The sequence below is a fragment of the Euprymna scolopes genome, chromosome 7, assembly GCF_053919585.1.
Source record: "Euprymna scolopes isolate OS-2025 chromosome 7, ASM5391958v1, whole genome shotgun sequence".
Lineage (NCBI taxonomy): Eukaryota > Metazoa > Mollusca > Cephalopoda > Sepiida > Sepiolidae > Euprymna > Euprymna scolopes.
In genome coordinates, this window is record NC_136488.1 from 131,842,558 (window position 1) to 131,864,617 (window position 22,060).

The following is a 22,060-nucleotide window of genomic DNA, read 5'->3' on the forward strand; positions in this document are numbered from 1 at the left end:
AGGACCAGCTTTCGAGCTGGTCGGTCTACGGACCAACCGCGTGCGTCATGTCCACTTTCTACTATGTGGGACAAAAAGCTAACAGACCGTACGTACACATTCTCACTCTTTCTCTCTCTATCTACTACTGGTCCCTGAGAATACCTTCGCGTAGCTGACTACTAACATGGCGTACAGCTTAACCCACTATCTTTGTCTTTGTCTACCCGCTGGACTATCATTCTCATTTCTACTATATTACTCACTTCTTTTCCCACGCGCGAACAAACGATAGTGACCCGAACGTGAGATGAAAACACATTTACTTTTTCCTTCTACAATACCAGTCCTCTACAAACGATGGTTACACCCGGGCAGACATGGACACATGTTATATCTAAAACATTCATTCTTTCAACAGTAAATAAACGACACGTTTATCTTATCCATCAACTGAGTCTTTGTTTCCTTCAATTCCATTCGTTTCATTATTTTCTTGTAGCGAGTTAGGGTATTATTATATCCTGGTCCGCAACAAGGGACAATGCAATTTCCCCCCCATTTTTTGTAAAAAATTACTTTTAACTATAAATAATTTTCCACTTGATGCATTTTTGTCATTTTTGGATATATTAATATTTTCGACATGACAATTCGGTAAGTACTGTTGTTTTTGCTTAAAACCACATATTTTTAAAAAAATCGATCTGTTGACTCTATCTTAACAAGCACCAAAGAACTATAATAATGGAGTATTTTTTTTTTTTTTGTATTTGCCCTTAGAAAAGAAAAAAAAAGAAACAAAGACGTTTTTACACTATTGGGATGATATTTCAGAAATGGTAATACTGAATTTCACATAATACAATAGTAGCTATGTATTTCTCGTATTTTAAAGATGATTGTATCCAAAAATTACGAAAATCGATAAGGTAGAAAATTATTTATTAAAGATTAAACCCGGATCTGAAACTTCCAACGTAGACCCCCACTACCATGTCTCCTTCTCCAACATCAGGGGTGTACGTTATACCCTTCCAGAGGTTGAAGCCCAATTACAGGAGACTAAACCAGACCTTTTATTTTTAAGCGAAACTGGAATTGGACAGACTATTTCCCTAAATGAGTTCGTAATTAAAGGATACTCTAACCTAACTTCCAAATCTGACCCCCAAGATCGCCATGGGCATGGAATATGTGCCTATATAAAAGATGTCTTTCCATGTGGTAGGGACATCTCCAGAGAAGATCCTAACTTACCCTATATGTGCTTCCGAGTAGCGCTAGCTCACACTATGGCATTTATATTTACTCTCTATCGCCCCCATAAGAGCAGAGTTACTATCTTTAAAAGCATATCTGAGAAAATTGACCAAGTTCTATCAGCATATCCTTCAGCTAACATTCACGTATGTGGAGACTTCAATGTTCACAATGTAGAATGGTTGACCCACTCAAACAAGACCGATGATGAGGGGAGATTCTGTCATGATTTCTCCATTGCTTATGACCTCACTCAGATTGTTCACGAACCCACCCGTGTGCCCGACAATGACGGCCAGTATGCAAGTCTCCTAGACCTTTTTCTCACAACTTGCTCTGAACTATGTTCAGTTTCTGTTCTGTCTCCTCTTGGATCTTCCGACCACTCAGTTGTATCAATTAAGATAAAAATGAAATGTAATAAGTCCTCAGACGTACCTTTCCATCGTACAGTATATCGATACACTATGGCTGACTGGGATAGTTTCCGTACATTTATATCGGATCTTCCTCTGCATTCCATGTTTAAAAAGGATGTGTTGTCTATAGTATCAGACCTGACAGAATGGTTAATTGTAGGTATAGACAATTTCATACCCTCGAAAAAGTTCCAGCAAAAACCTAACAGCCAGCCATGGTTTTCTCCAGAATGTGCTGCTGCTATTGTGCACAGAAATCACTTTTTCCACTGCTTCCAACATAATAGATGTATGGAAACTAAAGCCGCTTTCAGGACTGCCAGCAACCATTGTAAGAAAGTAATAAAGAACGCAAGAGAGTTGTATGCTCAGTCCGTCAAGTCCAAAGTAGCTGAGCAGCGGCTTGGTTCCCACCAGTTTTGGCAAATTGCAAACAGAATCCTGTATAGAAGTGTGTGCTCTATCCCAACTATCATCAATGGACCTGAGTTAATTTCGTCAGCATCAGACAAAGCCAAACTCTTTGCAAAGAACTTTGCAGCCAATTCTACCCTTTGTGACCAAGGCCGCCAACCCCCAATATTTCCTCCTGTATCAGAAAACACACTATGTGATATACAAATATCTGTATGTGATGTTGCCAAGCTAATCAAAAACCTTGATTCCAGTAAAGCAACCGGCCCTGACGGTATTCCAATTATAGTACCCAAAAAACTTCAACCAGAACTAGCACCCATACTTACAAAACTGTTTAATTGTTGTCTTAAGGAGAATTGCTTCCCATCACCCTGGAAAATCTCATCAGTATGCCCTGTATTTAAGAATTCAGGTGATCGTTCATCCCCCTCTCAGTACAGGCCAATAAGTCTCCTGTGCGTAATGAGTAAGTTGCTGGAATCTGTGTTTAATAGAGAAGTAATCAACCATCTCAGCAAAAATAACCTTCTTAGTGACACACAATATGGTTTCTGTTCTGCTAGATCTATAGTAGATGTGCTTACAGTTATATCTCATAGGATTAGCGAATCTCTCGACAGAGGCAACCTTTCTAGGGCAATTGCTCTTGACATATCAAAGGCCTTTGATAGGGTATGGCATAAAGGCCTACTTCACAAGATCTCCAGCTATGGAATTGCTGGAAATGTCTTCTCAATTATTAAATCATTTCTCTCTGATAGGTTCAGAAGAGTAGTAGTTGATGGGCAAAAATCAGAAGCTCACAGTATAAATGCTGGAGTCCCTCAGGGGTCCATCGTGGGCCCAACTCTTTTCCTGATCTACATTAATGATCTTCCAAATCACATCCTTACATCATTCTTAGACATTTTTGCTGACGACACTGCCATCTATGGTAGCACATCTAAGACAGTAAACAACCAAGTTCTCTCCGATTCTCTCTCCTCTAATCTTGATCACGTTTTACAATGGGGAAAGGAGTGACTGGTTACTTTTAATGCATCTAAAACCAAGCTTCTATCTTTACATCATCAACGTTCTGATCCCCATCTTGCATCAATTAAAATGAATGGCTCTCGTCTTGGGGAGACCTCAAGTTTTGACAGTCTTCTGGGCTTGACTTTTACTCCTGATCTTAAATGGAATACGTACATCAAATCTGTTGCCAAGGCTGCTGGAAAAATGGTCGGATCCTTCTATCGATCCAGTAGATATCTCACTGCTGATGCAATTCTCTATCTATATAAGAGCCAGATACGTCCAAGGATGGAATACTGTTTCCACATATGGGCAGGAGCTGCTAGAAAAGACTTGTCCTGCCTTGATAGGGTTCAAAATAGACTTTGTGGCCTGGTGGGAGATGTCCTTTTCTCTTCGCTGCAACCTCTATCTCACAGAAGAGATTTTGCGATTTTGTCTCTGCTTTATCGTTATTTTCATGGAAAGTGTTCAACTGAGCTTCAATCTATGGTCCCCCCTCGCCAAACTTTCACAAGAAACACTAGACTAGCTGAAAACATTATCAATAATTTTCCCCACTCTTTATCTGTACCTAAACCTAAACATAGATTCCATGATCAAAGCTTCTTTCTTAGAACTGCACGCCTGTGGAATTGTCTTCCGTTTTTCTGCTTTCCAGCTGTCTATAATATGGTTGTCTTCAAGTCCAACGTGAGCAAGTTTCTGATGGGCCGTTCCACTTAAGTTAACAAATCTACCGAACTTCCATTACTATCGATTACTATATTGTCCTTTTGACTACTCTACACTCTTTAACCCTTATCTTTGAGTGGCCTATCGGCCTTGATAAGTGGTGACGCCTATGTAAAAAAATAAATAAATAAAATAAAAAATAGAATTTGAAGAAAACGATAGTTAAAACACAGGAGAGTTTAAAAGGGAGGTAATTTTCCGTTTCGATTCCAACTAGATGGTGGCAATTTTTCACCTGCCAACACGATTTAAAGTTGTTTTTTTTTGTGTGTGCTTCTACACTATTGAGACGAAATTTCAGAAATCGTAATACTGAATTTCACATGAAAACAATGGCATCTACGTATTCCTCGTATTTTTAAGATAATTATATCCAAAAATTACGAAAGTCGATACGGTAGAAAATTACGTAATTAAGAAGTAAAAAAAATTACGTAATTAAGAAGTAAAAAAAATAAAATTTAGTCGTAAGACTAAGGGAGGTAATTTTCCATTTAGGTTTAAAACAAGATGGCGGAAAATTTCTACCTGTTAACACGATTAAAAGTTGTTTTTTTTTTTTTAAATAATTCAATAATATTCAGGTAATTCCGACTGCATAATTTGGAAGCCACCATTGTAAATTTATTAGAATTGACAAAAAAAAAAAAAAAGTCAGTTGAAACCATTGTTTTTATCTGAAAACTCCATTTATCGACTCCAAAATCTAGTTCCAATAATGTAGAAGCACACAAAAAAAAGATAGAAACTCAGTATCTTTTAACTAGAAAAAAATTGAGTTATCGTTCTTCCTCACCCTCAAATGTTTACAATAACGCAAAAATATATAACGTAATAAATAACACAAAAATATATGAAAATCGAAACATTTATTGTATAAAAAATGTATCAAAATATAATTTTAATGTATTAATATAATTTTTTTTCCAATGAGTGATTCATAACTGAAAATAAAATAATAATTGATAAAAACATGAAACATTTCTAGATTGTTTTTTAGAATTGTTTTTTTTTTTGTTTTTTTTACGGTAAAATTATATAAAAATGTATCAAAATATGATTTTAGTTTGCACGCATTTTTAGAGAAGGAAAAGTTATCGACCCCTGTTCTTTGGCTGACAAGCGACATCTACCGGCGGTTCTTGAAACTAAAATACACACATTCGCCTCATGTCACTGACATGCAGAAGTGCCGAGTTTTCACCTATCGCCTTCGATTTGAGTTGTCTCCCCTTTTTTCTGTCATTGGATTTAATCATGGCGGACGAAAACACTACGACTCACTTAGTTGTAAAACTTGATTTTCTTAGATAACAATAACAACAGCAAAAAAAACTACTTGATCAAATTACGTGATTTTTGGAATATATCATATTTGTTCCGTCATTGGTACGTATATCATGCAGACTTTTGTGTATTTTCTTTACTTTTAATTGCCGCCTAAAGTGCAAAGTGCCAATCTTAATGAGCACCTCAATCTCTGTACTCCCCTCTTTCTGCTATTAGCACCTTTGTTTTATTTTTGTTAATTTCACAACTGTAATTATTTCTAAAATAAACGGTTTCCCTGGCTTGAGTTAAAGTTTAATGTCAATTATGGTTTATTTGCGTTTCTAAACCAAATGGAAGACATCGTCTCGTGTGTAAAAGAGGGGGGGGGGCTGAGACAAAGCGTGTAGTATTTTGTCGTTGTGACCATTTTACGATGAATTAATGTTTAGAAGCGGGAACGATCTCGAAAAAGGAAAGAAACGTGTTTATTCATTTTTTATTTTATTTTTTTTATTTTACTTCTTTGCTATTTTTTTCTGATTGCCAAAAATTTTAAATTGAAGAAATATCGTTAAAATCGTAAAAAAACCCAAAAAAAACTGTAATAAAAATAAATAAATAAATAAAAATAAGAGATGATATTCAACACGCGACGCACAAACGTCCAGTAGAGCACATAAAATCCACCTCGTAAACCTTTATTACGTCGATTAAATCATCAGAGTGGTAAGTAATGACAAAATTACCTTTTTTAAAAAAAATAATAATGATAAATAACTTTCGTTAACGGACATAAAGTCAATTGAATGTGACTTCCGTACGTTTTTAAACTTATTGCTTTCTATATTTGAAAAATTGAAAGTTTTAATAAAATTTATATGAAAATTTCAGATTCATATAAAATGTTGATGTACGTGATTTTTCGAACATGATGTTTTCCTTCCGTGACGAGTACGTGCATCATAAAGATTTGTGTTTTTATTTTTAGTTAAATTTTAAATAAACAATTAAGTTTGATAAAAATCGTGCTTTGATTAGAAAAGAAAAACAGTATAGCGAATTCTGAAATAATAACGTTATTGTTTAGAAATTCATTCTTAACATGTAACTACCGTAAAACTTGAATTTAATGGTGCTTATTCAAATTGGCACTTATGGCGGCAAAAGTAAAGAAAATACAGAAAAGTATGTATGATGTACGCAATTGTTACGTAATTTTAGTAAATATTTTATTTTTTTTAATTCAAGAAAATCAAATTTTATGCCTAAGCGAGTCGTAGTGTTTTCCTCGGGAATGATGAATTTCATCTTTTTCATCATTGATTTTCATCATTGATAAAATCCAATTAATAAGAGGGGCGACAACTCAATCCAAGTGTTAATGTAAAAAATCAGCCTGCTGTTCAATACGTTTTAGTAGTAAAATCGCTAAAAAATCCGGTAAAACTATACAAACACCGTGACAGCGAATTAACCCTACCCCTAACCCTAAACCTAAACCCTAACCCTAATCCTAACCCTAACGCTGTCACGGTGTTTGTATAATAATACCAAAAATCCTAAATTTTGATTTTCTTGGTTTAAATAAAACTACTTGGTCGATTTATAGGATTTTTTGGAATATGCCATCTTCGTCATGAAAGAAAAAAAGGACAATTCGGCAATGTTAATAAAAAATGTGGATATGTCAAAATATAGATGGCCACCAGTGTGGCAGTAGTGGCACACTGGTGGCCATCTAGGTGTGCCACGTGACTTGTATTTATGTAAAATGCCCCCCCCCCCCGAGATGCCTGTTACTGGAACGATACATTTTGATAAAAGTTGAAGCAAGTCGCAGAAACGGAATTTTGTGTTAAAAAAAAATAAATAAAAACGGAGATGCGACAACTTTTCCCAGATTTATTTATTTATTAAACGGTAAGGTTTTAACTTTAAACCCTGTCCAAAAGCAAAAATAATGTAGCTGTGAAGAAGTTTTGACGAGGAAATTATTAAAAAAAAAAAACTGAACGATTTATACGGGACGCCAATGCAATTGTCTTTAATAAAAACTTAGGCACTTCTGCAGTATTCGGGTGGCCGCCATTGTTAGGGGGCGATAACTCCAATTTCTTCTTGGTCAAATAACACAGCAAGTAAGCAAGAATTTTTCCGAACAGAAAAATATTTGAAAACCAAAACATTTATTGTATAAAAATGTATCAATATATAATTGTAAAAACGTTTAAGTCTTCGTAAGAAAATATAATTTTAATAAAACAATTTTGTAATGAAAGCAACAATGCAACATTGGATTTTTATGTGTGTGTGTGTGTGTATATATATATATATATGGAATGTTTTTCGAATTAAAGCAACATTGAAGGGTCAACAACAAATTAATAATTTAAATGAAACTTTTTTTTTTTTTTTTTTTTTTTCGGAATTAAGCAAGATTGGATTTTTTTTTAAATTTTTTTTTTTTTATTTTTTTTTTTTTATTTTTTTTTTTTAAACTTTTTTTTTGAATGGAAGTTTACCCCCCCCCCTTCTACTTTTCCGAACCGAAACTTTTTTTCCACAAAGTGTCACCTGGCGAAAGTTTAGTGAAACGGCAAACGCACAAAAGAACATAGTGGCCGCCCGCATAATGCAGAAGTGCCAAAACTTCAATTCCTTCACAACTATCGTCATTTTTTGGGGGGGTACTAGTGCAGAGAGTGATCTGGACGTAAATAATAACGTTATTATTTAAAAAGCCATTCTTAACATGGGGAGGGTGCTTTTGCTTTGTACCTATTCTATACTTCAACCTTACAACGGGACAAGATCAAAGTATAGTATCTGTTCTTCATTGCTGCACTTCTATTTCTTGTTCTCTTTCGGTGGAGGAGAAATCCTTCACGACTGAGACAATTTTTCTTTTTGTACCTTTTCTCCACATTAAAAAACGACCCTGGTGTCTAACTCTGTCCCGTGGGGAGGCATAGTAAATAGGTACAATTGAAGAAAAAAACATACAACTTTAAATAAACTTGGAAATACGATGTAAAAAATAGCGCGGCGGATCACTCTCTGCACTAGCACCATTTTTTTTTTTTTTTTTTTTTTTTTTTTTAAACAGATGCAACTACTTTTTTCTTTTGTCCTTGTTTTTCAAGTTGAAAACTTTTTTTTTTTTAAATAGGAGGAAGTTAACAATCCTGCCACTTTTCAAAAATCGCTAAAAAAAATATGGCGGACGACCTACGCATGATGACACAAAGTAATTCACGCTCCCTCTGACACGTGACCGAAAGTTAGGGGGCATATGTGTATTTGTTTTGACGTTACATACGTGAATGCTGAATGAACAACGAATTGTTACGTGGTGCGGAAAAAAAAAAAACAAAAAAACTAAAACATTTTTATTTTATTTGTCTATTTACGTTAATAAAAAGAAACGATGGTCCTTTCTTAAATATGACAAATAAATTAGAACAAAAACATAACACGTTTTGGTAAAACTATACAAACACCGTGACAGCGAATTAACCCTACCCCTAACCCTAACCCCTAACCCTAACCCCTAACCCTAACCCTAACCCTAATCCTAACGCTGTCACGGTGTTTGTATAATAATACCCACGTTTTGATACTTGTTTGTTTTGCCACGAGGGTACAAACCATTGTTTTTTACCTAACAATTTAATGAAAATTTTTTTAAGTTTTTATTTCTCGCGTTAGCGAAACTGCACTAGTACCAAATATATTTTTGGTTAAGAATAAAAGCATGGTGAAAAAATGTAAACAAATAAATTCCAGTCACGTGTCAGAGGGAGCGTTAATTACTTTCAGTGTCATAGGTCGTCCGCCATGTATTTTTTAGCGAATTTTGAAAAGTGTCAATTGTTAACCTCCGCCTTTAAATAAAACAAAACATCTGAAAAAAAAAAATAAATAAATAAAATCTTGATAACAATGAAACCATTACAAAAACAAAGACTAGGTCAATATTGACGCAAGCGTTTACGTGAGAAGTTATTTTAAAAAAGTCGGGGGAAAAAAACAAAGAAACTAATGTCAAAAAACACTTCTTTTTATTTCATTTTGAAGAGCGCAAAACAGGGGAAGATAATTCGATTTTATAACCGGGAGAATCGAAAGTGTCAACAATACAGTAATGCAAAACATTATCTGAACATTTAGAGAATTAAAATAAAATTATTTCTCTCCTCCCCTGTTCTGCATTCTTCAAAATCAAACCAAAAATGTTGTTCCATGACAACATGTTCTGCTAAATGTTTCGCCTAGAAAAAAAACAATACTGGTAGAAACTTTTCCAATCATTTTTGTTTTTAAGTTAAAAACTTTAACATTTATTTCATAAAAAAAAAAAAAGCCTAAAAAAAGTTGTCTCAGTTTTTTTTTTTTTTTTCAACAAAGAATAAGTCCAAATTAAAACAAGATGCAAAAACTATTATTTTGTTTCAGTAATGGGTATTTCTAGAGGCTGCGTTTTACATACACACAAGTTACGTGAGACATTGGTGGTTATGACGTTTGTTTACATAAGGCCTATATGGGTCAACATTACCTTGAAATGTTTTCCGATTTGGTGGACTGGGCATTCATGCTGGACATGTCCAAAATTTTCTATTTCTATCCTTGTGGCCATGTCACTAATAAGGATGCTGGAGGTAAACATTTTAACTGGGCTGACATTATCCACATGATAGTCAGGGACCCGAATGTTGGATTAACCACTTAGTAGGCTGTTCTATCAACAAGTGCAAAGTACTGGGGCTGCTGTACTGCCATTTGGTGAATGGATTCCAGACCATGCAGTAGCTTCTGGTGGGGCTTCTCGATGCCATATTAGTGGCTTTACCTTATGGTCTATAAAAAATATTTCATTGTTTCTTTTTCTCCCTTACTTTCCCTCTCTGCCCTCCTCTAACGAACTCTGTTGACCTGTTTCCACAAATCCCAAAACTCCATCATGAAAAGAATACAAGATTAAACCCAGAACTCCAACTTCCAATGTAGACACTCCTACTACTAGGTTGCCATTTCCAACATCAGGAGTCTACGTTCCAACTTTCCAGGAGTTGAAACTCAATTACAGGAGATCAAACCAGACCTATTGTTTCTATGTGAAACTGGTATTCGACAGACTATTTCCCTAGATGGGGCATGGAATATGTGCCTACATTAGAAATGGCTTTCCATGTAGTAGGGACATCTCCCTCAGCACTGCATTCATATTTACTTTCTATCGCTCCACAGCAGTGGAGTTACTATCTTTAAGAGCATATCTGAGAAAATTGACCACATTCTGTCTGCACATCCTTCAGCTGACATTCACGTATGTAGAGACTTCAATGTCCACAAGGTTGAATCATTAGCCCACTCAAACAAGACAGATGATGAGGGGAAGTTCTGTCACGATTTCCCCATTGCTTATGACCTAACTCGGATTGTTGACTAACCCACCCGTGAACCCAACACTGACCGTCAGTATGCAAGTTTCCTAGACCTTTTTCTTACAACTTGCCCCGCGCTATGTTCAGCCACTGTTGTCTCCACTGGGATCTTCCGACCATTCGATTGTTTTCATTAAGATGAAAACAAAATGTAATAAGTACCTCTTGATCGTACAGTATATCGATACCTCTTGATCGTACAGTATATCGATACTCTATGGTTGACTAGGATAGCTTTTGTACATTTATATCAGATATACCTCTACATTCCATCTTTAAAAAGAATGTGTTCTCTATGGTATCAAACCTGACAGAATGGTTAATTATCAGTATAGACCGCTTCATACCCTCAAAAAAAAAATTCATAGAACATGAGGATTATGATAACAATTGATGTACAGGCAATGGATGACATTCGCAAGTCGGCAGTCCTCAACAATGAGCTATCGAATCTTGGAGTGGACATGGCCACACTGCAGGAGACCCATCTGTTCATGAGATGAATTGTTCTGTTCTGAGATGAGTTCACTTTGAGAGAACGATTACACCTTCATCTGGCATGGCAAGACCGCTAACAGTCAAGGAGCATCGCGTTGGATTTGCTGTGAGGAACACGTTATTCCGCATCATAGTCTGGTAAGGAAGGAACAGAAAGAATCTCATCTCTATGCTTCAACACAACTGATGGCTTAGACACACTTCTCTGTATATCTGACCCTCTACTTCATCGCTGAGGTTAAAGATGCTTCCTACAAGCAGTTGCAGTCCACCTGTAACCAGGTGTTGCCCTCTGATAGCCTGGTGATTCTTGGTGACTTCAACGCACGAGTGGGAGCAGACAACGCCTCCTGTCCCAGCTGCCTCTAATCTTTTGGCATTGGGAGCATGAATGGAAATGTCGAAAAAAGGTTATATTGTACGTATCCGTTATGGAACGAAGTTCTCCGAAAAAAATTTTGGTACTAGTGCACTTATTGATCCGTACTGAAATAATGTTATTATTTAAAAAGCTGTTCTTAACATGGGGAGGGGAGGGTGTTTTGTACCTATTCTATACTTTAACCTTACAATTGAATAAAAAAACACATAAAACTTTAATTAAATTTGGAAATATGATTTTAAAAATAGTGCTGATCAGTAAGTGCACTAGTACCAAAATTTCACTTAATTTCATGTTTTTTTTTTTTTGTTTTTTTTACAGCAAAAAAACAATTTATGATACCAAGCAAAAGGTTCGATATTTAGGAAGAAAAGATAGTAATAAAGATGGGAAGGGAGTATCAACGCTTTACATAGTTATCTCTCCGTGGCGTGTTCAACAAATTCCATAATGGCTGACTTCAACGTGCTCTCATAAGAACGTGTTTTTCCGTTGTAAAAAAAAAAAAAAAAAACTACTCGATCAAATTAAATGAATTTTTTTCGGAGATCTTCAGTCCAAAATGGATACATACAATATAACCTTTTTTTTCGATATTTGCATTTTTGAAAGTCTTCATTAAACTGTACAAGTACCACCAAACCTCAACATAAACACTGTGGGCCCAGAGCAGAGACAATAGCAAATCCTCAGGTAGTGCTTGAGGGCTTTTCTGAGATAAAACGATGAGTCAAACACAGAAAATTAAAATGTTTAAAAAAAAATGTCAAATTTGGGGTTGTTTATGGTCCCAAAAATTAAATTTGGGATTTTGCTCCCAAAAGTGCAGATTTAGATATTTGGGCATATCTTAGGGAAAAATGATCCACTGGCAGTTATTCAGGGTTTGTTGTAAGTCTAAGAATGTGAATACGAAATAGTATATACATTACAACATATCAATTAAGATATCTTCAACAAGAGAAACAGAACATTTCTTTGGTAAGTTGGAAAGCCTCGAATGAAATCTAATAGTGTGCTCATTTGCACCACATTCAATGCAATACTTATTCAATGCTCATTTGCACCACATTCAATGCAATACTTATTCAATGCTCATTTGCACCACATTCAATGCAATACTTATTCAATGCTCATTTGCACCACATTCAATGCAATACTTATTCAATGCTCATTTGCACCACATTCAATGCAATACTTATTCAATGCTCATTTGCACCACATTCAATGCAATACTTATTAGGATGCGATTAATTGGACTGCTTCACAACACCAGGATCAGAACGTTAAAGCAGTCTACAAATAACATCAGTTAACTGTTCAATTGTTACTGGTTTTCTTGAAAGGAATTCCAAATAATTACAGATCTTTATTGTTGGACTCCACACAGTCCTCTGACAAGCTTCCTAATCCTAGCCATCATTCATAATGCTGTTCCGGCAGATACTGCAAGCAAAGACCATATGTGGGGGTAACCCCACATATCAGACCTTGATCAATGTCGGGGAAACCCTTCATACCAACAGTTACTATCCAGCTCCCATTTCCCACCTCTCGGAGCTGGTCCCCTTTTCCCTCCCCACTCCCTCTCTCTCCACATTAAAAAACGGCCTTGTACCTAATTTGCTCAGTGGGGAAGCAAATAAATACAATCTGTTCTTCAGATGCTGCACTTCAATTTCTTGTTCTCTGTCAGTGGAGGAGAAATCCTTCACGACTGAGACAATTTTTATTTTTGTTTTTCTCCACGTTATAAAAACTACCCTGGTGTCTAACTCTGTCCCGTGGGGAGGCATTGTAAATAGGAACTTGACTAAATGTTAACTTATTCCATGAAGAGTGATTTAGCTTCACCCATTTAAAATGATCACACATATTCCTAATTGTTCTTTGGCAAAGAATTTTCATCTTATCAAGGTTAACTTTTCCTGTAGGAAAATACTACAAAACTGAGGATTTTTGACAACTAGCAATGCAAAAGCAACAAATTATCCCTGTGTTTCACAGAAGTCAATTCTTGTATACAATCAATAATCTCATCAGAAAAAAAAAACGTTTTCCTTGAGGGCCATTTGTTGATGTCTTACCTTTTCAACCAGCATGATTACATCTATCCAGATAAACTAGTTTCCCCATGAATTTTAAGGACTCTTTCTGTCGAAGCACGAGTTGGATCCCCTAATGGCCCATACTTCTCAATCCATTGTTGGTAGTCCATGTGACAACAATACATAACTTTGAGGAACCATGTAGTGCCATTGATGTTGGCATGGGTTTGGGTGATACTTTTCTGGTCTGATAGAGAAATTGGTTTTGTTGTAACACCTTGCCTGGTCTTAAAGTCACCATTTTTAGTAGAAACCACACCATCATCATCAACTAGACTTTCCCAAAATTTCAGAGTATTCTCAGCACCTGTGTTGATTGGGAATCCATCAGAAATGAATTCAGAATTTATCCAGTCTTGTCTGCTTGCTAATACAAAGAATACACTCTGCACCACTTAGTCCTGACACATGCTAAAACTTTAAATCTTTCATGGTGTCATTAATTCTTATCTTTACATGTTATGTATTATTGCCAATGTGTGCACACGAATTACAAATTCTTTTCTTTGTTGTTATAACATCTTTACTTTCAACAACAACAACAACAACAACAGCATCAAAGAACTTTACTTCTGTAACAGCAAGTTTGAGCACAGCTGAATTGCCTTTCTTCTTGTACCAACTCTTTAAATGAGTGAATTGCATCCATGATGATTTGAAGAATTCCAACTAGTCAGCAGAATCTCGGATTACATTGAATTCTTTTCCACGTTTACTGATACAAGCATCATAACCAGGGGAATTTGGTTTGTGGAAACTTCGACCTGTAACAAATGATTACTTGGAAGATTTGTTTTTGTGTAATAGACACTTTGCCGATTTCTTCCTTCTTAGGTAAATATATATATATATATATATATATATATCTGAAATGTAAATATTGATGTTGTAAAACAATTACTGCAACAAAAAAAAAATATGAAGACAGTTTAAATGATATAAAGGAAAGTTTAAACAAAAGAAAATCAAGGAAATCCCAAAAAACGGACACGGAACTTCTCGATGAAAAATTCTCAATTTTTGGAAAATAAGTATGTGTGCTACAGTTTATGAACAGTAACAAGTAAACTAACAAGATATGCATTCAACATCCATTTGCGACAAATGTTTTCTACTTGAAGACCTAATTGCCAAAAGAATTGGAAATCTTTTAATATTTCTAAAAAAATTTCTTAGAATGTTTCAAGGTAAATTATTCTGCAAATGGCTAAATCTCACATAAATCTGTTTAGTGAATCAGATAGCCCATAAACCAAAGATTTCCAAAGGTATATACTTTAATATGTGAGCTTTAGCCCTTTTAAAGATATTCTGCAATTTAAAAAAAAAAAAAAGTACAATTTTTGTATATTCTTTTTTTTACAAAGAAGAATGAAAATTATACTCCATTTTTCTGGGAATGTTCATTTCTTATCAATTTTATGAGTTGATAAGTTAATTCTCAACATTAATAAAACAAGTAAGGAGTGTATTTTTAAGGATTTTCTATTTTCAAGAGGTTTTCCGAGATTAGTACAATTTTGCTTATGAAAAAACTGAACCTGGCCAAGGTTGCTGATTCCTGCAACTTCAAAATCTTACTTTTGGACAAATGGTAAAATAGTCCCTAAAATGTGTTTTTTATTAGCCTAAAAGGCACACCCCAGACTTATTGCAAAATATAGACAAACAAAATTATATAGAAATCGGTCAGTTACAATTTTTCAAAAAGTTTTATAAAAATCCAAGGCGTCAATTTTTTTTTTTTAATAAGCTCAAAAGTGTCAATTTTAATCATTGTAATCCGAAAGGCACCCCTAGGGGGAGCAACCAGAGTATTCCTGGAAAATCCATTCTGTTACTTTTTGTTTAATGTTTGTGCAAAATTTCAAAAATTTCAAAGGCGTAATTATTGAGAAAAGTGCAAACAGACGAACAAACAAAAAGACGAGTGAATTTACAGGTTCACCCTCTTTTCGTTGGGGGACCAAAAACAAATGTAACAACAAAAATTCTTTTTGTTTTTAGTATTTTTAATATCTTAAACTTAAAAATAGAATAAAAGCATTACAAAAGAAAATGTAACTGTGACAAGTTAAATATTTTGTGCTTTTAAGTGAAAGATCACTTTCTTATATAAATTTAATGTGGAAGAAAAAGCACCCATCTCCTGGTCAGGGCAGTAAGTTGAGATTTGTAACTGCTGGTTTTGAAAAAAATTGAGAGGCTGGGGGGGAGTGGGGTTATTTATTAAACATGTTGACACATAGACGTCCAATGTGTCATGTGACTCACAATTTATGTAGAACTTAAATTGCCGAACTAAATACAAGACGTTTTCATACATTTTATGCCTTACTTCAATGTTGACTTTTCTTTGTTACGTGACACATTGGCCATCAACGTCTGTGTAAACATTGGATATCTGTGTCAACAGTACATTTTATTTATTTATTTTTTTTTTTAACTCGTATTCATGTTAACATGAATACGAGTTAAAAAAAAATGCCGTCTATTTTTACTATTACATAGTTAAGTTACCTTTCAAAATCACATGAAAATAATTTGGTTAATGAAAAAAATAGCAAAAGATAAAAAAAGAAAAAAAAAAGACTCTTGAACAACGCTAAATAGATACAGCAAGTTTTTGATAAAATTGATTGGGTATTACAATCCAGAGGTATGAAAAAGTTGTCCCCCCCCCAAAAAAAAAACAAACAAATAATAACCAATAAATGTTACCAAAGACAAGTTACTTTTCTAGTTAACTGGATGAGATTTTTAGTGTTTTTAATTAATGTAAAATGTTTATTTGGTTCGAAAAACAAGTAATATTGAGCGTTATTGAAGAAAAAAAATGGTTGATGTCTTTGAAATCTCAACAAAGACTTCAAAATTAGAAATAAAACAAAATGGTGCTAGAAACTCACCCAATAAATGTTACTGTGACATTTATTGGGTGGGTTTCTATAACTATTTTGTTTATTTCTTATTTTGAAGTGATTATTGAGTCCAGAGATGTAAAGACACATTGGGGCTATTTTTTTCTTGTTCTTTGGTAGCACTCGGTATTACTTGTTTTTTAAACACTAAAAACTTATCCAGTTAGGTAGAAAAATAATTTAACTTGCCTTTGATAAAATTTATTTATCTAATATATAAACGACTATATGTCGGTCTGTCTATCTGTCTCCATATTTTGAAACTCTGTCTCTTTCGAAACTATAAGTCGCAGAGCGGTGCTAGGGGCCTCAAATTATTGGATTTTTTATGAACCATTCTTTTATGGGTCTTTAGCACATTAAAATGGTTTTAAAGGGTAAAAAATTGGTCAAAATTGAAAAAAAAATCGTTATACATTTTGCACATTCATCTTAATTTATTTAAAATTTTTAATTACTTCATATGTGTGTCATGTTGGTACAGTGGTAACGTCACCAGCTTTGAATGCTACAGTTTCGGTTTCAATTCTAGCTGATGGCATCTAAGTACTTTTTCTTCAACTTCACGAAATATATGAAAAATCTAGACAAATTAAAATATATTTAAGTGTATTTTATGCCAGGGCAAAGCTGTGTGTGTATGATTGCAACCTCTTGTCAGACGAGTGTCACTCCCTCAGACATGAAAAAAAATGACTTCCATCGCCACAGGAGCATTTTAATACACAAATGCCTGAGGGAGTATCTATACACAGATGATGTTACAGAGTCTTAGCTTTGTACGACAGCTAAATCTCTCTCTCTGTTCAAAATGTTGAGATCCAGCAACAAGCAAGAGCAAGATAGCCAGCAACAAATTAAACTGCAGACCAGCTTAATGCGGGTACTGGTCTCCCGCTTTGTTTTTTTAAAATCAGATTTGCTTCTCCTAGAAAGGTTACCTTCACCACAGTTTACGAGAGCTCTCTCCACCCTAACACACACACACACACACACACACACACACAGAGTTCTAGTTGGCCGTTGACCCCGAAAAAGGGTTCATTCGCCCTTTGGAAGGTCTTGTTTTGAATCCTTCAGGGAGACTAGCCACCCTCCTCACCAAGCAAGTGTGTGTATATATATATATATATATATATATATATATATATATAGAGAGAGAGAGAGATTTTTATTAAGTCATCAAATTAATCTCTAATTTACTTAGTCTTGAAAATTTAATCCAAGTTGTTACTTTAACTATATCTAAATAATTTAAAAAGTACAAGAACAGTATTCTGAAAGCATTTGACTTTATTTGCTTTCAAACAGCAAATATTTTAATATTTATTTTTAATTATTGGGGAAGGGTACAACTTTAATTTGAAGCTGTATGGGGTGTAAATTCCTCATAAGAACGATTCTAAAATCTATTTCTAATTGATATTCAAGTTTCAACTTGGCCTTCGGGCCACGATCAAAGTGTAGTGATGCTACAATTTCCTGTTTTTTCTCAGTGGAGAAATCCTTCACGACTGAGACAATTTTTAATTTTTGTTCCTTTTCTCCACGTTAAAAACCGACCCTGGTATCTAACTCTGTCCCATGGGGAGGCATTTTAAGTAGGAACTCCTTGATCAAAAGGCCATTTTTGAGTGTTATGTAAAATTAGAGTGATCTCCCTCTCACATTTGCATCCTACTGTAAGCCTGCTCATAGAGTTTATTACACAAAACTCTAGAAGAGTAACGTTTTTTGAACATCTTTTCAGTTTGTTGTCTATAGTAAAAATAAAATACTAAAAATGATTTCTTAGGATACTTTTGCAATCGTTTGGTTTGAGGGAGATAACTCTATTTTACTGAGATTCGTTCAGTTTTTTTATGTAAGAATTTGGGACGCTAAAACATTTAACATTTGCTAACTGCAGAGGAATTGTTATTTTTATTAAACAAAATATTCAAGTAAGTGTAAGAAAATTGTTGGATTTGAGATTTTTATTAAGAATTGTAAGGAAAACTTTTTTTTTTTAACTATTTTAATATAACAGTGTTTTATTAGGTTGTTACAAAAGTAATCACTGGAAACAAACATTTATTCTTGAAAAATGAACAATAGAAATGGTAAAATTACTTAAACTGCAAGCCTTTGCACAGCTATGCAATGCACAGCACAGCTCTTTGCTGCATCTCTGCCACCGCCGCCTCGTTGATAAAAAAGTTATTGGCTGCGACGCAACAAACGTTTTGAAAGCTGATTCCACCTCTTTTATTATAAAATCTTCATTCCGTGACAATAAATATAAACATCACAAAAAAAAAAAAAAAAATGTACCATAAATATAAAAATTATTTTTCATTTTTGTTTATCGCTATGTGTTAATCTGAATACGCACCCCTGTTTCCGCTTTACGATGAATGCCCTGGAAAAGTTCCTTCTGATTAGTGTTTGCCAGTTTTAAAATACTCTCTTATTATGCAAAACTGCCAAGTTAGTTTGATTATTTTTAAACTGGTAAAGCCTTAATCAGAAGGGACTTTCCCAGGGCATTTATCGCGAAGCATGAAAAACGAACACGTGGCACTTGAATAACCCCAATGTTTTATCGTATTCGTTTAGACTGCCGATCTCCTCTACAGAACAGGATTTTTCTAAGCGAAAAAAATCTGTTACGAATATCGAAATGTAGAAACATTTCGTATCAAATATCCAGATTGTCATGTCTTGTATAATTAAATAAATAAACAAACGGAACCGGAAGTTACTTAAACAGTCATGCACTCATGCCATGCCGGATTTCCCAGAAAGAAAACATATTGGCTAAACCGGTTGTCTTTTTTCTACGCAGGAAAGATATACGTAATTCAGAAGAAAAGACTGGACACAAGACAAATATATTTACTAGGCAAAAGTAGATAAATAAAAATCGTAAGTTTTTTTTTTTTTTTTAAATTTAATAAAGTAGATAAGTTGAGGCATTTGTAAATGTCTTATTTGTCAAACTTCATTATTATTATCGGGGGGGGGCAAACTTTTAAGTTCTTGGGAAAGCTCAATTATTTCTTTTGTAAATTAATTTTAAAGAATTTATTTACATCTTTTAAAAAATACATTTTTGGTAATTATCAAAATTGTTTATTTGTTGAAAACATCCGTTTTTTTTTTGTTTTTTTTTTCTGCCTCGATGATTACTCAGAAGAATGGTTAGGAACGCGCCTGAACTATAATACTTGACATTTACAATTTATAGGCAAAAGTTCAGCATTACGACCAGTTATTTGGTTTAAATAATCGGCGCTGTCTGTTTTACAATTTGTCATTGTGTAGAGGGAGACAACTCTAATGAACTAGAAGATTCGTTCATTTGTTTTTTTCCTCTCCTAATTTAGGACGCTCGATTTGATATCTTTTATTAAATCAAAACATTAAAAAAAAAGATGCGACGAATTCTTGTAAATGCAACAAAGTTGATAACATTAATAATACAAAATGTAGTTTTTACGCAACTATTTGAGAGAATCGTTTCTGTTGTCATATAATTTACGACACTAAACCCAACGAACCAACGATATTTTCATTAGATGAAAATATTTAAAAAAAAAAAAAAAAAAGCAGCGACAACTTTTTTCTAACTACTTTTGTTTTAATTAAAAAGTAAATGTTATGGTAAGTTTTTAAAAAAATACAAAGAATGAAACTCTTTAATAAAACAAGGATGGCTACTGTGCGGCGCCTTTTTTTTTTTTTTTTTGGTACTTACACAGTTTAACCAAGACATTAAAAAATTAAAATATCTGAAAAAGCTTAAATTGTACGTATCCGTTTTGGACTGAAGATCTCTGGGAAAAAAAAAAAAAAAAAAAAAAAAATTCACTTAATTTGATCAAATAGTTTTTTTGTTTTTTTTTACAGCGGAAAAACACGTTTCTGTGAGAGCGCGTTGAAGCGTGGTCTTGTCTTTTAAGACGGTCTTGGTTGAAGTCAGCCATTATCGAATTTATGAACACGCCAAAGGGAGATAACTCCATTTAAAGCGCCAACACTCTCTCCCCATCTTTATTACTAGTTTTTCTTCCTAAAAATCGAACCTCCTCCCTCGGTATCATAACAAATAGTTTTTTTCTTTTTTACAGCGAAAAAAAAAAAAAAAAAACTACTTAAATGATTTTTTTTCTCGGAGAACTTCATTCCATAACGGATACGTACAATTTAAACTTTTTTTTTGATACTTTCATTTTTTTTTTTTTTTTATGTCTTGATTAAGCTGTTACCTTTTTTTTTTATCTAATGAAAATATCGTTGGTTCTTTGGTTTCAGTATCGTAAATTATATGAAAACAGAAACAAATTTCTTAATAGTCGCGTAAAAACTACATTTTGCATCATTAATTTTATCAACTTTGTTTACAATTCCTCTACAACTATTGTCGCATTTTAATTTTTTGTAATCTTAAAAACTAGATGTTGGAGTTATTAATATTATACGCTTTGTTACAGAAAAAAAAATATCGCCGCAGGCGCACCGCACAGCAGCTTTAAAAGTTTCATCCTTGCTTTATTAAAGAGTTTCATTCTTTGTATTTTTAAGTTAAAGACTAATTTTCTTTTTTTTTTTATTTTATTACCATAACATTTACTTAAAGAAAAAAAAAACGCCGCAGCTTCTTTTTAAATGTTTTCATCTAATGAAAATATCGTTGGTTTTGGCATCGTAAATTATCATATGAAAACAAACGATTCTCTTAATCTTAGTAAACGAGAGTTGTCTCTCTCTGCACAATGACAAATTGTAAAACAGTACCATTTTCTTAATAACCTTACCATAAAATTTACTTTTTAATTAAGAAAATAAAAGTTGCCGAACTATTTTCTTTTTAAATGTTTTCATCTAATGAAAATATCGTAGGTTCGTTGCTTTTATCGCAACAGTCGCGTAAAGACTACATTTTGTATTATTAATGTTATCAATGTTGTATTGTTGTACGCATCCGCATCACTAAGAAGAGAAGTTACTTTTCTGCCAAACTGGATATAATTTTCGTGTTTTTATTCAATGTAACGTGTTTATTCAGCTCGAAAAGCATATAGTGTTTAATGGAAAATTCAAAATGGCGCCCGACTCTCTCTTTAACACGGAAAGTTTGGGAAAAGCTGTTATAAATAATAAACTAGACAAAATACTGTTAGAAATTCGCTCAATATATGTTACCGTGACATAAGTTGACATATATTCGGTGTATTTTTAATAGTATTTTGTCTAGTTTATTATTTATAACACCTTTTCCCAAACTTTCCGTGTTAAAGAGAGAGTCGGGCGCCATTTTGAATTTTCCATTACATCGGTAAACACTATATGCTTTTCGAGCTGAATAAACATGTTACATTGAATAAAAACACAAAATATATCCAATTAGGTAGAAAAATAACTTCTCTTGCCTTTGATAACATCTATTTGTTATATATTTGTTCTTTGACAACTTTTTCGAATCTGTGTGTACAGTAATACAAACCTTTTGTTTTTGTTTCTTAAACTTTGTTGCGCTGTTCAGATTATTTTGTTATGGTGATTTTTTTTTTTTTTCTTTGCCCAGAGATTATAGTTATAAGTAATTATTAACAGGAAA

At 33.8% G+C, this 22,060-nt stretch overlaps 1 protein-coding gene across 7 annotated transcripts in view; it reads left to right on the forward strand.

Annotated features, from left to right (window-relative positions):
* The first annotated feature begins 5,064 nt into the window (after positions 1–5,064).
* Positions 5,065–22,060, forward strand: part of LOC145279942 (uncharacterized) — a 64,520-nt gene continuing 47,524 nt past the window's right edge. For 2 of the 7 annotated variants that reach the window (XM_080131532.1, XM_080131538.1), the window contains exon 1: positions 15,852–15,952. In XM_080131532.1, coding sequence (XP_079987658.1) covers positions 15,867–15,952 — 86 coding nt within the window. In that variant the 5' untranslated portion in view covers positions 15,852–15,866. Of the gene's footprint in view, positions 5,220–5,340; positions 5,829–5,950; positions 6,288–6,923; positions 7,023–15,851; positions 15,953–18,800; positions 19,366–22,060 lie in introns of those variants that run through there. The other 5 variants (XM_080131536.1, XM_080131534.1, XM_080131533.1 and 2 more) reach the window with 5 other exon arrangements.